The sequence below is a fragment of the Achroia grisella genome, unplaced genomic scaffold (assembly GCF_030625045.1).
Source record: "Achroia grisella isolate CSIRO2021 unplaced genomic scaffold, CSIRO_AGI_Agris_v1 utg516, whole genome shotgun sequence".
Classification (NCBI taxonomy): Eukaryota; Metazoa; Arthropoda; class Insecta; order Lepidoptera; family Pyralidae; genus Achroia; species Achroia grisella.
Window position 1 is genome coordinate 2,212,614 of NW_026712909.1, and position 15,600 is coordinate 2,228,213.

Below are 15,600 nucleotides of genomic sequence, written 5' to 3' on the forward strand. Positions count from 1 at the left end.
ACCTCATATTTATTTATAATGTTTATATATATTATTTTAACATTAATTTAAATTATAATATAAAAACAAAGTAGTTCTAGGGCCGTCTTAAATATATAAATTGTATCGCGATTTTAGATGTACCATTTGAAAGTTGTAGGCACACATGATCTGAACATTTTATCAAAATTGTAATATAATCTGTTTGAAATGAGAATAGTCATAGCGCTGCATAATTGAGCACTTCAAAACTTTATCATACGCCATACTAGTATGGCGTATACATAGTAGATAGGTGGTGATCAGGATCTAGATCCTGATCACCACCTATCTATGTTACAATTTCTTAGTACTGATGGCTGACTATGCGATCCCCTTGGAAACTATCGTGGTTAAATCCTGGTGAATTTATCCTCAAGTGCATCATCATCTTATACCGTTTTTTACTTTTATCTGTATGTAATAGAATGGTGCACCTGCTTGCGCTAACGGTATACGCTGGCAGAGCACCAGTAGAGGATTATAAGATGAGCATGAGGTCAGGTCCGTTAGCCCATCGTTGCAAAATTACTAGTAATTTATCAGGACGGTTTCCAGAGGGAACCGCGTGGAGGTCAATCTGACAGTACATTACCAGCAATAGGGTTATTAATCCACATTACTAACAATCCCATGCTCGCCCAACATATATTGTTAGCACAGGTGAATGTGGTGGCATGCCCTTTTCCCCACCGAGCACGAACCAGAGCCCCGCAACGGATTGGGGCTCCCTAGTCTAGTCTAGTCCGAATAAAAAACAATAACCGATAACTACTTTGAGGGGAAGGGGGTTGTTAGTAATGTGGATTGATAACCTCATTGCTAGCAATGTACCATGTCAGGTCGACCTCCACGCGGTTCGCCCTGGAAACCATCGTGTTAAATTCCAGACGAATTTGCACGATTGGCTAACTGACCTGACCCCATGCTCATCTTATCATCCTCCACTGGTGCCCCGCTAGCGTAAACCGTTAGCGCAGGCGGGTGCACCATTCCATTATCAACCCAAAAAAAAACAAACCGATAGCTACTCCACTCCCGCCTGACATCAGTCTTAACAAATGCTTACCGACTATTGTCAGTTTATTCGTTTTTGTTAATTTTTTATAAATGTCTAGCAAAAACTTAATCCCATCATCACATAATGACTTTTTAAAATTATTTTTGCCTGTTTTGTTTTGAAAGTAGGGCATCCCCATATACATCTCTAAAGAGTCAGAGTGAAAGACGGCTCTGTGCTGTGGTGACATCAGTCTTAACAAATGCTTACCGACTATTGTCAGTTTATTCGTATTTGTTAATTTTTTTATAAATGTCTAGCAAGAACTTAAACCCATCATCACATAAACTCTTGCCCATGAAACTTTACACACAAGAATTACATTTAAGGTAATAAATATCAATAATGATTTCAAGAATTTCTTTTTTTCAAGTGGCTCCACTGACAATCTGCGCTGCAGTGACAGGCTGTTGCACCAACAGAGTGAAAGCCCTTTGAGCTCATAGCGATATATTAGCTTTTTGGCTTTCTATATTTTTACTTAGTATAATCACAGATAATATAATGTATAATGAAGCTGTGCTAAAGAAATTATTGTTATTATTAATTAGTAGGTACTATTACTGATGTAAATTGTGGAGAACGGAATCGTTAATAATAGGGGTTAGGACCCCAGTGCCAGCAGTGTACGATATTAGGTCGCCAGCTCACAGTCCTGCTGGTGGAAACCATCATGACTAATTAAATTTGTCACAATAGGTATTCGTTTGCACACCATCATTTTCCAATGGTCCTCTATGTTCCAGTAGCGTTCGCTACTAGGATATTAAGTAGTGTTCTATGATAGAGACGTGTACCATTTACCATACCACTATCATCTATCTAAAAAAGAAATTTAGAGTTGACACCGTTTCTCAAAAGTACCACTGAGCAAGTAATCACTATGTTTGTGATGTATGTTCTTTGAGAATGATTGTAAGAATCATTCTACTAGTAGGAGCAGAGAAATACTCTAAATGGGGGGACTGTGTGAAAGATGATATGGCTAGAAAGGGAGTAAGTATAATGAGTTGACTACGAACGATGAACGAAATGAATGGAGGATTATATACATATTATCTCGACCGCAAATAAATAAGGTAAGGACTTCTATCTTTTCCCAATCATTTGCAAAGAATCTGGGTACCCACAGATTCTTTACCTGAGTCTCAACATTGACTTATTTTAACTCGGTAAACCGGTACATTTAAACTCGGTAAAACAGTTAAAAATATTAAATAACACTATTTAATATTTTTAACTGTTTTACCGAGAGAAACTATATAATGGTATGAAGGATACTATGCCTAATATAGTGCCAATAGTTATGCATACATTCGATGTCAAATATTTTATAAAAACCAGTTTTTATCGATTAATACCTATATGTAACCACATTTATGTGACTCATAGAGTCACAGAGTACTAGAAATGTTTCTGAATGAAGTGTAAACTGTATGTGACTGTGTTACTTTTACTTACTGGCACTGTAACAACTGCATCTCAAATATCAAAATATTAATCGAATTAATCCATTTTTTTATAAAAATAAAAATTTAGTTTTTGATCTCAATGACTGTGATTCTGTGATGTAATAGTTGATTTGATTTAGACGGCTAATACTATTTCTAGTACTTCTTAACCTTATTGTGCTATAAATTATAGCCATTCGTTATTTCAGTTTTAATACTTAGTTTACAAAATATCACAATTATTGTGTCTATAATTTTGTTGGAATATCGATGTAATAAATATATTATTCTGTTCAAATACAAGTGGACAATTTGTTACTTTGTGAAAAAGCACTGATATTATGGATTGAGACTAACAGGTAAGTTTAATTTTAAACATTGTTTCCCTACTATATAAAAAGGCATAAAATGTAAACATTTGATTCATTTTTTACTTGATTGCTACATTTTTTTTTATTATTCTTATCAGATCCTAAGGACGCAATATATAAAAGAACCAAGACGTTTTGTTATAATGGCAAAGGCAACAGTCGTGTTAAGTTTTCATGAAATACTCCTTCATCAATCGGATATTGACCTTCTTGATGGGCCATATTGGCTAAACGATACTATTATATCATTTTATTTTGAATATCTCGAACGAGCGTTATTTAGTACTGCAAGTGAATTTTTGTTTGTATCACCAGAAGTTACACAATGTATTAAAATGGTACAAACAGAGGACATAAAAATATTTTTAGATCCACTTCATATAAATGAAAAGAAGTTTGTATTTTTTGCACTCAATGATAATAACTCACCTGACAGAGCAGGTGGATCACATTGGAGTCTGCTAGTATATTCTAGGCCAGAATGTTGTTTCTTCCACCTTGACTCTTCGTCAGGGAGCAACCATAATGTGGCTTGGGAGTTTGCTAGTCACTTAATTACATATTTATCAAATGGTAAGTTTATTTTTATTCAAACATTTGTTGAATGATTTGAACATATTTTCAATATTCTCTCTCTCTACTGAAGTCTATAAATCATCCCAAATTATGTTTTAGTTATAAAATTGCAACATAATTACCTTTTACTTTATCTTAATAGATAATAAAGACTATTCTTCTTTGAGTCTAAAAGTCTTACTGTAATGTGATTAGTAAATTACTTTTCTTCAGATATATCTACAAATGCCAACAGTGTCCTAAATACTCTTTTAAAAAGTTGTATATATATATTTTTATACTTCCAACTCTTGATACACCCAAACAACTTTGTAAACAAATAAAATTACGAGATTAAAAGAACTTGTGGATTAGATGGACCACTAGTCATAAATGCAATTACAAAATTGATTCAATTAGTTTGGCATTTGTTAAATAGTAGCTTATAAAAGAAAAAATAGTGTAGTTTGTAGATTCTTCATTCAAGCAACCAATTAAAAAAGAAAGTGTAGATTCTTCCTAAGCCCTTTGCTTAGATAGGCAGTGAGAGCAGTCTTTATTAAATTGCCATTGTTACTACTATTTATTCTACTTCTACATAGTTTATTATGAATTTAATTCATTATTTTTTGTATATATATATATTAATTACTATAATATAATAAGTAATAATTTGTTTATGTCTGTATTTAATGTTTTTTGTGTTGTTTCTGTAAGTTTTTAAATAAAAATTTTGTTTAATTTGGGTTTCAGGATCCATCAACTTTGTTGACAAAGAATGTGTTCAACAAAGTAATGGGTATGATTGTGGAGTTCATGTAATCAGCAACACAGAGAGTCTTGCTGAGTATGCTCATAAACATGGACAAATACGCTCATGTGAAGTGCTAGTCAAAGTTAGTCCTATTGTAAAAAGAAGACATATACTGTCTGTGATAAAATCACTTGCAAATACTAAATGAAATCAGAATCATACTATAGCATAATGATTTACATTTGTTTGTTATACTACTAATTTAATTAATCCTTTTACAACAATGTATAGATACTAAACACTTGTTAATACATTTGCACTATTTACTATAAGACCCTTGCAAATTTAATGATTGCTTTATGTTCACCTATATCTATATACAGAATAAAAAGATAGCTTCACATACATACTTGATTATTGATCAGAAAGTTTTACTGTGCGGACTTGGATCATGGTCAGGCTGAAGTCATGTTACAGAACAAGCTTTTAAATTAGGTCATGTAGTAAAAGGTGTTTGTCACAAACAAACATTTCAGATTACAGTATCATAATTTGTAGATATTTTTATGGTTTATAGAAATTATGTTCTTTTTATTTGTATGTTAAGGGTATCTAACATATGTACATACCATTACATATTTACTCTAGTCAATATATTTTCTCACTTTAAAATATATATTATGTAATTATATAATATATTTTTATTAATTACATAAATCCACTTTACTTAATTTATTTTTTTTGACAGTTATTTTTCAAACTATATGTGAATATGTTTCAAATAGTGGTATGTGGTTTGAAACCAACAATCTTAACTCTACATCAATTTATGTGTAGTGTGAGGAATAAATGCACACACAGACACATTTTATTAAAATGTGTCCAAGATTTTCAACAAAAAATAAAGATGCATGAAACAATTAAACACCAACTATATATGTCCTACTACAATATACTACCTACTGTTTTACAGTCTATTAATATATTATAATTCAATTACTTAAGTTTTAGTCAAACAACTATTAAAAAGAATATTATGTTTATTCCATAAGTAAATGGTGCAGCCTATAAAAATAATTGCTTAAATAATAATTTGTGATTAAATGTAATTATATTATAAGTAAACACCCATTCAGACTCGTATTTTCTGTCCTAAGACATCTAAGATTTTTGTGGTTCTACCCATCCTCCAAATGCTTTGTCAAGCTCTTCAGCGATTGCAAGACATAACCTGTCATTATTATGATTAGCTACTACTTGAATACCAATTGGTAATCCATCTCGACTTAAACCTAAAGGTATGGCAGTTGCCGGTAATCCTAGACAGTTAATAATAGCAGTGTATCCAAAATTGAAAGGTTTTAGTAACGGCTCGTTATGGAATGGTGCAGGTGTAGGATGTACAGGGTATAAGAAAACGCCATCATCACCCAACATATCTGTGAAGATTTTCTCTAAATTTTCACGTAGTTTTATATAGTGGAGATGTCTCTCGCTTCCAACTTCTATACCAGAATGATCGCTCAAAGCGGTAAATAAACATATCAAGGTATTGCCAGAACACCCGATAAAATTTTTCCCGATTTCTTTTAGTATGGCACCTACACCTTCATTCTTCATTATAAGGGTCTCAAACTTTTGTTTAGTTTTCATTGTAGCCATCCATATAGGTAAAGATTTGCGGAGCAGATCAATTTTCTTTTCTTCAGCATCTAATTTGTGTTGTACACTTAGGAATTCAACGACTTTTTTCATTGCTATTATTATGTCTGGATCAACAGCATCAACCAAAGGAGCCCCACTACTAAATTGGTAGTACACTTTTATTTTATTGATATTAACGGGTTCGTTTAATTTTAGTTTGTTTTTATTATCTCCTGCCATAATATCTAAGAGTGGTTTCAAATCTGTAGCGTGTCTTGTCATAGGACCTACACCTAAAACAATAGAAATCATAATTTATAAAAGAATTTCAAGAATTGGGTAATAAACTATATAAAAAAGTCCTTAAAAGACAAATTTACCTAGAAAAGAATCAATAAGTGCTGACTCCGGTGTGGGAAATTGTCCAGTATTTGAAACTATACCACGGGATGGTTTGTGGCCAAAAATTCCGTTAAAGAATGCAGGCATTCGAATTGAACCTCCAATGTCAGAACCTGAAATTTAATTTCATTAAAAATCAAAATGGCTTTTTTATAATTGGAATGGCAAACAAGCTGACGGCCCATCTGATAGTAAACAGTAACTGTCGCATACATAAACATGTTACATCCGCGATAGCATTCAAACATTACTATTCTAGAGGACTAAGATGTCGTGCAAGAGGCATGTAATTTCACTGTCGAATTTGTATCCTATAACCAAAACACAACTTACAAAGCAAGCTTTATTTGGCTGTATAAGAAAATAGACACTCACAGGGTTGAGCAAACCCCGGGAAGGGATCGTATATTCGAAGTAAACTCAGTGAATAATGTCTGCTCTAATACCTTAAATATGTAGTAAAATGCGAATATATCGCAAGCCTAATAACAAACTGGATTAACAGAATAATTAAATATTGAAATCTATCAATAATTTATAATGATTAAGTTATCATTAATAATATTATATAATATTTGAGTTATTGTTATTATTAATTAATTTGTAATTAATGCGACACAAAAGAGAAAGATAATTTTAAATTTATGATAATCATGACAAAAAAATTAAATATAGGATAAGTTGTCATGACCAAAAATTACACATTACATACCGACTCCAAAAATACTGCCTCCTACAGCTTGTATGCAGCCTTCACCTCCAGATGACCCTCCAACTATCCTTGTGGTATTATATGGATTGTTGGTCCTTCCATATATGTGATTGTGAGTCTCCCACCTATTGAAACAGTGATACTTTATGTCGTATACTTCATTTTCGACGACATAAACAACTTTTACATTAATGTAATGTAATTGTAAATGACTCAAGTAATTCAGACTAGTTTAAACTTAATTCAGTAACGATAAATGGGAGCATTTAAAATTTACCACATTAGTATATAAAATTGAGAGAGTCTTGGCCAAAAAAAATAATATTTGGGGTTCAAGTAAACAACAATGTTTACTTGAACCCAAATATTTTTTTGTCTAGTTTTTAAATGTACTAAATAACAACTGATATGAACTTTAAAGTAGTAGTCGTACGTAAGGTCTATTATTATAAAAAAGGTTGCAACGGCAACTGATTTTCACTAGGCTTTAGAATACAGCTATCTTAACCATTTTGAAGTTTTCGGCTGAGAGGAAATGATTGACGAAATTAGGCCCTGGCTTGGGGACTATTAGTGTGGTAGTACTTGCTGCGTAGTACACCCCAAATGATATAATTGTATTGTTCAATTTCAACAAAGTTATTATTTAGGACAAGTATTTGTACCAATAAGTAACCTATCGGTTCGATCCTTAGATCAGTTTGGTATAAGAACAGTGAAAAGAAATGTTTTTTTCTTATGATTACTAGGTACTATTTGTACTTCATACAATTTCATTTCATTGTAGTTCGTACAAAGGACAAAATATATTTATAGAAATAATATAATAATAATATCCCTGGGCGTTGACATTGTCTGAAATGTCACACAACGTAACCTAGTCCCAAGGTAAGCAGAGTTCTTGTGCATTACACACTACTTGCATTAATTGTGCTACTAGAGAATTGATATAAATACTTGACATATTTTTTCCTAAGTACATATAATATCGAAAGCACCCAGACCGATATAAACAATCGTTCACGTATACAAATGTTTGTACCGTGCGCGAACCATCGGAAGTAAAGCGGTGTGCTAACCCGCTAGACCACCCACCGAGGTCGTCAAACTATAGTAGAAATAACTTAAATATTCAATTATGATATAATAAAATAGCAGCTATTTTTATGATATCATAAAGGTGACGCTGAATATTCTGTATCATAGAAAATAGAAGTATACCTGTCTCGAAATGGGCAAGTCATTCACATAACAACGTAAATAAATATACAATAGCACAATTATAACAGCTATGTTACCACATGCAAAGTTCTGGCACGTTCGTGATGCCTATAATTATAGCGCCTTTGTCTCGCAATTGCCGGATGGCACCAGCATCTTCATCTGAAATGAAGTCCTTACGCAATACAATTCCAGACGTAAAGCGTAAACCTGAAATAGATAAGAATATTTCTTATAGCCCAATGATTTAGTAACAGGTGACCTGATTTCATCCTCATTCTTTAATTTGTCACTAATCCCTAGTTTGCTTTTGAATACTGCCGACCCAGTTGAGGGTATCATTTCATTAGGATCCTTCAGATTCATTTCATTACAGGACAAAGGAGGCCAAAGAATAATCCGGAAATTAATCCGAACATTTTGAACGTGCTCAAAAAAAAGTAAAAAGTCTATACTGTATGGACTTTTTACTGTTTTTTCTATTGACTTCTACAGTTTACACATACATAATAATTATTATCAGTCTTAGTGAAGTTATCGCTCATATCTTTAAATAAAGTAGAATTCCACAAATATTCACTATCTTTCTTATTTTGTTTCAATAGATTTAATATGAATTATAATTGGGAATACCTACCTACTTACCCCCCTTAATTGATTGAATGATTATACCTACTTACAGAAATAGTATATACCTAAATCTCTTCAAATGAATTATTATTGATCGAAATTTAAAAATGTATTGTAATAATACATAAACAACTTCAAATCAAATTAGTCGTAGAACATACAAAATACAAAATTGAAAAACCTATTATGCATTAAGGCAAGAAAATAATTTATGTAAATTATTACATAAATATTTTACCATAAAAATATGTCTTTGAGTATGGAATGCATTCCATTTCAAAACATGTTGTCTAGTTGACAAACCCATATTATGGAAAGCGGTAACTTAACTACTTTAATCATCTTTCAGCAAAGTTTGTTGGTTCCTTCAAGAAGCGATTAAAATAATATACCTATCTGCCATTGAATGTCATCATTATTTATTAGTATATATATATTTATGTATAATATATTACTTACTTAGATTTTTGCATATTTTATATAGTACAAATTTTTATTTAGTAGTTATTGACTTTGTATATTGTTTTTGTACTAAATATTAACCACTACCCACCTAATACCCACTCATTACCACCTATGCCACTATTTTGGATTGAATGAAAGAGATGGGATAAGTCCATTTGCTCATATTGACTCTTAAATTATTTCAATTTCTCAGTGCAACATGGAATATATATTTAAAATTCCTGCACTGGCGACAAAATTTTGTACATAATAGTAAATCAAAAGTAAATGTTTAAAACCAGTCGATATAGTCAACCTTTTAAACGTACCTTTAACAGCAAAGCAATCTTTTGTAGTGAAGGGAACACCTAAGAGAGGTTTCTCTTTTTCTAACTGTTGTATGGATAACGTGCCGCTACGAATGAGTTCGTCCGCCTCGCGAGCTTCTTTTAGAGCAAGTTCGAAACGATCTTCTACAAAGAAATTGAGTGCTGAGTTCACATCTTTTATACGCCTGATGCATACTTCTGTCACTTCTACACTCGATATCTGTAAGACAAAATATGTAATTTTTAAAATTATACGTTCTGATAGTATTATTAAATAAAATATTATAGACCCTCTTATAAAAAAAAACAGAAAGTAACCCAAAGTAGTGATGAGTTTAAAGTAGTATGGCCTACGATAAAAAAATACTTAGTTCACAAGTGAGAAACATAATTCTGTGATGTACGTTAAAAATACATTGGAAAAAAGAGATTACACTAACAGATATTGCGTAACGTGTAATTGACTATCATTAATTTGCTAATAAATTAATTGCTAATTGTTTGCCACCATAGCAGTATAAAAAAAATAGAATCATTATTAAACACGCCTCTACATTACTACTAATGGAATAGAATAGAAAAGAAAAGATCTTTTACACTCTTAAGAGCTTTAGTTAGTATTTTTATGGTTAAAGTCGGATTGTTGCCTGCCGAGAGAGAAATATTAAATAATTGAATCATTCATTTATACCTTCATCAATATTTTGGTTTCATCTACTTAACAACATGCTTATAGTGTTATCTTTTATTAATTAAAAATAGATATCCATGACTATACCTTTCTTACTTATCTTACTCTACCACTCTATTAAGTACGAAATTTTAGAAAATATTCCACTACATGTTCAATAAATACTTCTTAACTACGCTCGCTCGTATTGTATGCAATCTGGTTAGTAATCATCACGCTTATTATAGCCTAGAATAGCATTGTTTCAGCGTTATTCAAGGCATATCATATCATAATTACTGTTTATATGAATCAATGTGCTATTAATTATATGTATGTGAGCATACAAAATGTCACCCACAGGGATGTAACTATTGTATATACTTTCCATTTTGAATATTAATTCGTTCGCTCTCGATTTGGGCGAAATTATACACTCAGTATAAAGTATATCAGTCTATAATGTGACGTTTAAATGAGATAAGAAAACAAACAGGACTAGGTGTAGTGTACGTGAGATTAGCCGGTACATAAACGGAAATTCAATTTTGCGTCTATAATATATGTATACTTATAATATGCAATTATGTATAATATAATATTTGACGATATATTCTGGATGTACCACACGCAGGAGATTAAACGGCTTAGAGCAACTAATAGATAAAACGTATACTTGACAGGTTAGGTATTACAACCTTTATTATCATTTTAGTTAATTCGTATTTTAGTCTAAGCCACAGCATTGTTAGTTTGGGACATCTGTAAAACGTTGCTATCAATCTAATCAGGAATTGCAAGTTATTATTATTATTTCTAAAGACAATATTTTTCATATTGCTCTGCGGTTTATTTGGTTTTTCATATTTTCTTACAATTTAGATCTACTTACATAATACCTATACAGTATTAGACTTGTACTTATTTTTATTGCCGGTAATTTCAATTAAAACTAAATAATCATCTATATAATTGATTCCTAATAATGTTAATCATTACATTACTCTGCGTTAGGACATTAATAAATGATAAAATATGCGGACATAGGGTTATACAATATACATGTAGGCAGCTACTCAGGTGCCTTATCTTTGAGTAAGTTGAATAATATTTATGGTAATATGTCTTATATTAACATAATATTACTTATAACAACAGTACATTCATAAGTACCGATTAGTTGAATTCTAATTATTCCCGTCCAATGATATTCTGTCAAGGCTCAGAAGATCAAGTGCACGTAATTAAAAGTGGCTACGTAATAACTACTTATATACTACGTAATAAGTATAGAATCTGAATAATGTAATAATTAGTATGTATGCTTTGTTGAATATTACATTAAGTGGCAAGCTAATATTAGTTATCGATCTCTGTTTCAGTGTATGTGTAAAAGTTGTACTTATTTGAAACCAGTTTGTAGTTATTCAGAATTAGTTTTAATAGCTTTAACGTTTATAACAACACAGAAAAAGCTTTGAATTTATCTGTTTATAAAATCTCATTTTAAAATTAATACCATTTTTTTGTGAATACCATATTTGACGTGTATCCTAAATCATTAAATATTTTTACTGTACATTAAAAATAATAATATGACAAAATATGATTAATATCTGGTGCATAGTTGTGAAAAATAACTTTCATCAAACAACTATGTATAACTTATCAGGTCTCTATATCACTTGTTGATCAATACCTATTGAATCGAATTATAATACGAAACACCTTTCAGTTGTTTAAATATGCAGTTTGTAAATTTATTTTTAAATAGCCTGAAGTTAAAATCCCGCTACAATCTGTGTATTGTTAGAACTGAAGTTTTTAAAAATATATAGTTACGTTACAGAAACAGGAGTGTGCTATGAATTGAATATGTAACGTGTTAATATATTTTGTGATGTCAGTGGTGCTGTTTACCATACGACTTCCCGCTTTGTAGTAAGTGGGCCGTAAGCTAAAAAATATGTAAAAACAATTCAATCCAGCAGTACTAAATTCGACATCTCTTGGGTACAATGATTCCGGTTACGCCATTGATGCTATAAGTTACGAATCCTTATTTGTTTTTTTTAATAAACGTAAATAAAAGTTTCTGAAATTACAATAGAATTATATTGTTGACTTACCTCCTTCTGTCTTATTTTCCTAGCGACTTCAATAGTTGACTCTTTCAAAATTTCGTCGGTAATAGTCGGAATCTTTTGACCTTCATTTCCGTAATACAAACTATAAAAAAGTCTTCCGATTGCAGCTATTACGATTCTCACAACATGTAACACTTTCAGCTTCAGATCTATGGGTGCCTTCAGTATTTCCGTTATACCCATGTTTATATCTTCCAATAAACTTACATATATTTTAAAACAGGCACATGGAGAAGTTCGATGTATATTATCAAATAACAACTAAATTAAAACAGCAGAGAACTTTGAAGCAGCGCCTGTGCTATCAAATATTGTACCGTATACTAAATGAATGAGAGGCCGATAGTGTAGACTGGGAGTGGTTGAATTATCGACGTCTCGCTCTTTCGCTGTAGTTGGTCGGCGGTCGGAGTGAAGTGAAGCAGGCAGGGGGCTCCAAACTGGACGTCTGTTTATGACGTGACGCAAGACTTTGCTCCCTATGGTGACTAAACTAGGCCTACATTATTATTACTAAGGAAGGACGCTATGTTGTTTTTCAATGTCAACGTTTAATCACAATATCATACCACAATATAATGATTCAAGGATATTATGGTCATTATTTCATAGGTCACGCATTCTTGGGTTAGTGAATTTTCCGGTTTTGCATACTTCTGTGTTATACCTATTTATTAGTTTTTATTTATACAATCTGCTCTATGGCCACGGCGCTGTTGCCTACTGTTGTTATGGTTTTAAGGTTTTGTTTGGTTTTAACATATGTGGTTTTTTTATTCTGTGAGATCATAATGTCTATTCTAGTGCATCATCTAATGGGATATGAAATTATCCTTAATAATTATTACTGCTAGGCTAAATCAAAATATTTTTGTATCTGCAACCTGCGATTCCTGTGTAGTAATAGAAACATGAATATAAAAATATAAATCATTAATAATAAAGCGATTCTCTTGTTTTTTAAGCTAAATTGTTTTTATGATTTCCTATGTTTAGTGTTTAATAGGAGAAGGAAAATCAACAAGCAGGTGTATGCAAGATGCATACATACATGTATATTCAACGCTATGTTATACCTATATATTTATTTTAAGTACCATTATCATGTTTTATATTCTTACTTTAAATATTTATTTTAAAGTAATAACTAAGTAGATAATGTATAGTGAATAAATATAATAAAAGGCAATTACCCTTATATTATAAATGAGCGGTTGGTCTTTCCCAACTTTGTTATAATTTTCTTATATTATATTGTACGCCACGCGACCGTCCATACCATAATCAGTAGGTTGATTATTGTTTGTTCTTTTTTTATAAAACTACCTATAAAGTTTTTGTGTTCTATAATTTTGTTTTATTTTCAAATACATGACTATACTAATATCTACTATATCAATATAATTTTAATTAAATTGTGCGACAGTGACTTGACATTTTTTTCAGACATTATTTACTCGGATTGTTATCTGTATAATTACAGGCCACAAAAATTATTTTTGTATAATACCTACCGAACAATAGATAGAGGAGACCAACCAGTTGAGATATTTTGCTGATAACCGTATATTCTAGCATGTTACAATGTAGTGTACTCTAAAAAGTAATTGTAATAATGTTTTACAAGTCTCTCAGCATTTTAGGTAAATCGTCGACTTTACAAAAAAAAACTCTCTTAGATAACTGAAAAAATTGTATTATTGTACTAAACAAATTAATTAACTCATTAATGTACTACTTATTATTAAGTATATCAGTATTATATGTGTATAAGAAAATAGAACGCTTGAACTTTTCAAATGTGTATCTTACTTCAGTAAAATCCTTAGGTTCCTTAATAGGTTCTCCGTATAGGAGAGAATAGGAAGTAATCTTCCTATTCTCTCCTATACGGTGTTTGTACACAAACATATTAAATAGTGTATTCCATTATGGTAACACATTTCAAGGTATTGGGCATCGATCTCTCTGGAAACATCGTCAGAGCTTTGAATTTGTGATCTAGGAATCATTCATAGACAATTTTCATTTATGGATTAATAAACAAAGTAGAAACACAAATACCCAATAATATTTAGAATGTTGACCTTAAATATGATCAATCGAGAAACGAAATACAGTCGTATCTATGGGTAGGTAACCTAATTTTATTACTAAATTAGATAACATCGGCTATCTAAATCTTAGGATTTAACTAACCTAAATACCTATTTCCAACAACAGCCAACATATCGATTGATTCATATCTGATATATAATATTTACGCGGACGCGGGCGCTTTTTTATATTAAATGATGATTCTGCTATCGACTTAAACGATGACTCCAAATATAAATAATCATCAAAATTTTACTGTGTAATTACAAAATTTTAATGATGTATTTACACTTTTATGATGTTATCGAAATCTTAATGTTTTAATAGTCTATGTATAGAAATGTATGTTTCATTCAATTAATATTAACTAATCAGCCCCTATTAAAAATAGGGGCTGATTAGTTGTAGGATTAAATTTAGCGTTATATGTATTTTTTAATGTCGCACCATAAAAACTATAAAATACAATAAATAAAGAATTTTTTTCTCTTAAGGTATAAAAATAAATAATAACCTGTTCTCAAACCTACAGAGTACACATATAAAATTAAGCATCAAAGTCGGTTCAGTAGTTTCCATTGCGATAAACAACGTGACACGAAATTTATATTTATTTAAATAACATAATCGTGACGACCCAAAAATTGTATATCTGTTTGTGTGTTTTATGAAAAAACTGCTGGAAAAATGAAACTGTCACATAATATGAACTTAATCATGGATCAACTATATACATAGGTACACACATAAAGAAAACTAGAAAAAAATATCCTGAAGAGATTAAATAATTATTTTGATAAGCCATCTACTATTTTAATAATATAAAATTTTCTATTTCGTAATAGTGGGTATAACTAGTTTTTATATGAGAATACAAATTCGTGATATTCATTTATTTCCTTATCTAATAAAGTACTTTAAATTATATATCCTTAAGTGTTCTGAATAAGCCAATTATTATTATCCTGCAATGTTAACTATGTACGTTCTTGTATATGTCTTAAAGTATACATACCTATATATATAATAGAATAAGTGACAGGAGCCTGCTCACGGCGCGCCTGGAAACTGTCTAGACACTTAATGCAATGTCTA

The 15,600-nt window shown here is 31.0% G+C and overlaps 3 protein-coding genes across 5 annotated transcripts in view; 2 read left to right on the forward strand and 1 right to left on the reverse strand.

Moving 5' to 3' along the window:
- The first annotated feature begins 2,529 nt into the window (after nucleotides 1-2,529).
- LOC131847252 (sentrin-specific protease 8) lies at nucleotides 2,530-4,864 on the forward strand. Its single transcript, XM_059196775.1, has 3 exons — nucleotides 2,530-2,888; nucleotides 2,999-3,473; nucleotides 4,209-4,864. The coding sequence occupies exons 2-3, from the start codon at nucleotides 3,044-3,046 to the stop codon at nucleotides 4,415-4,417; spliced, it is 639 nt and encodes a 212-aa protein (XP_059052758.1). The 5' UTR covers nucleotides 2,530-2,888; nucleotides 2,999-3,043; the 3' UTR covers nucleotides 4,418-4,864.
- Nucleotides 4,865-5,265: 401 nt separating this feature from the next.
- Nucleotides 5,266-12,729, reverse strand: LOC131847250 (fatty-acid amide hydrolase 2-like). Its single transcript, XM_059196774.1, has 6 exons — nucleotides 12,391-12,729; nucleotides 9,592-9,811; nucleotides 8,266-8,398; nucleotides 6,968-7,092; nucleotides 6,234-6,368; nucleotides 5,266-6,146 (listed from the first exon to the last, which is right to left on the reverse strand). The coding sequence occupies exons 1-6, from the start codon at nucleotides 12,589-12,591 to the stop codon at nucleotides 5,371-5,373; spliced, it is 1,590 nt and encodes a 529-aa protein (XP_059052757.1). The 5' UTR covers nucleotides 12,592-12,729; the 3' UTR covers nucleotides 5,266-5,370.
- A 102-nt stretch (nucleotides 12,730-12,831) lies between these two features.
- LOC131847249 (cytochrome b5 reductase 4) overlaps nucleotides 12,832-15,600 on the forward strand; it is a 56,432-nt gene continuing 53,663 nt past the window's right edge. For 2 of the 3 annotated variants that reach the window (XM_059196770.1, XM_059196772.1), the window contains exon 1: nucleotides 12,832-12,892. In XM_059196770.1, coding sequence (XP_059052753.1) covers nucleotides 12,890-12,892 — 3 coding nt within the window. In that variant the 5' untranslated portion in view covers nucleotides 12,832-12,889. Of the gene's footprint in view, nucleotides 13,036-15,600 lie in introns of all 3 variants that reach the window. The other variant, XM_059196771.1, reaches the window with a different exon arrangement.

Bases quoted from the DNA above. Each gene is read 5' to 3' on its own strand.
- LOC131847252 (XM_059196775.1), top strand. From the start codon at position 3,044: ATGGCAAAGGCAACAGTCGTGTTAAGTTTTCATGAAATACTCCTTCAT. The intron at 3,474-4,208 runs GTAAGTTTATTT...TTTGGGTTTCAG, and splicing joins AATTACATATTTATCAAATG to GATCCATCAACTTTGTTGAC.
- LOC131847250 (XM_059196774.1), bottom strand. From the start codon at position 12,591: ATGGGTATAACGGAAATACTGAAGGCACCCATAGATCTGAAGCTGAAA. The intron at 9,812-12,390 runs GTAAGTCAACAA...TTTGTCTTACAG, and splicing joins GGAAAATAAGACAGAAGGAG to ATATCGAGTGTAGAAGTGAC. The intron at 7,093-8,265 runs GTAACATAGCTG...CTGTTTCAATAG, and splicing joins GTGCCAGAACTTTGCATGTG to GTGGGAGACTCACAATCACA.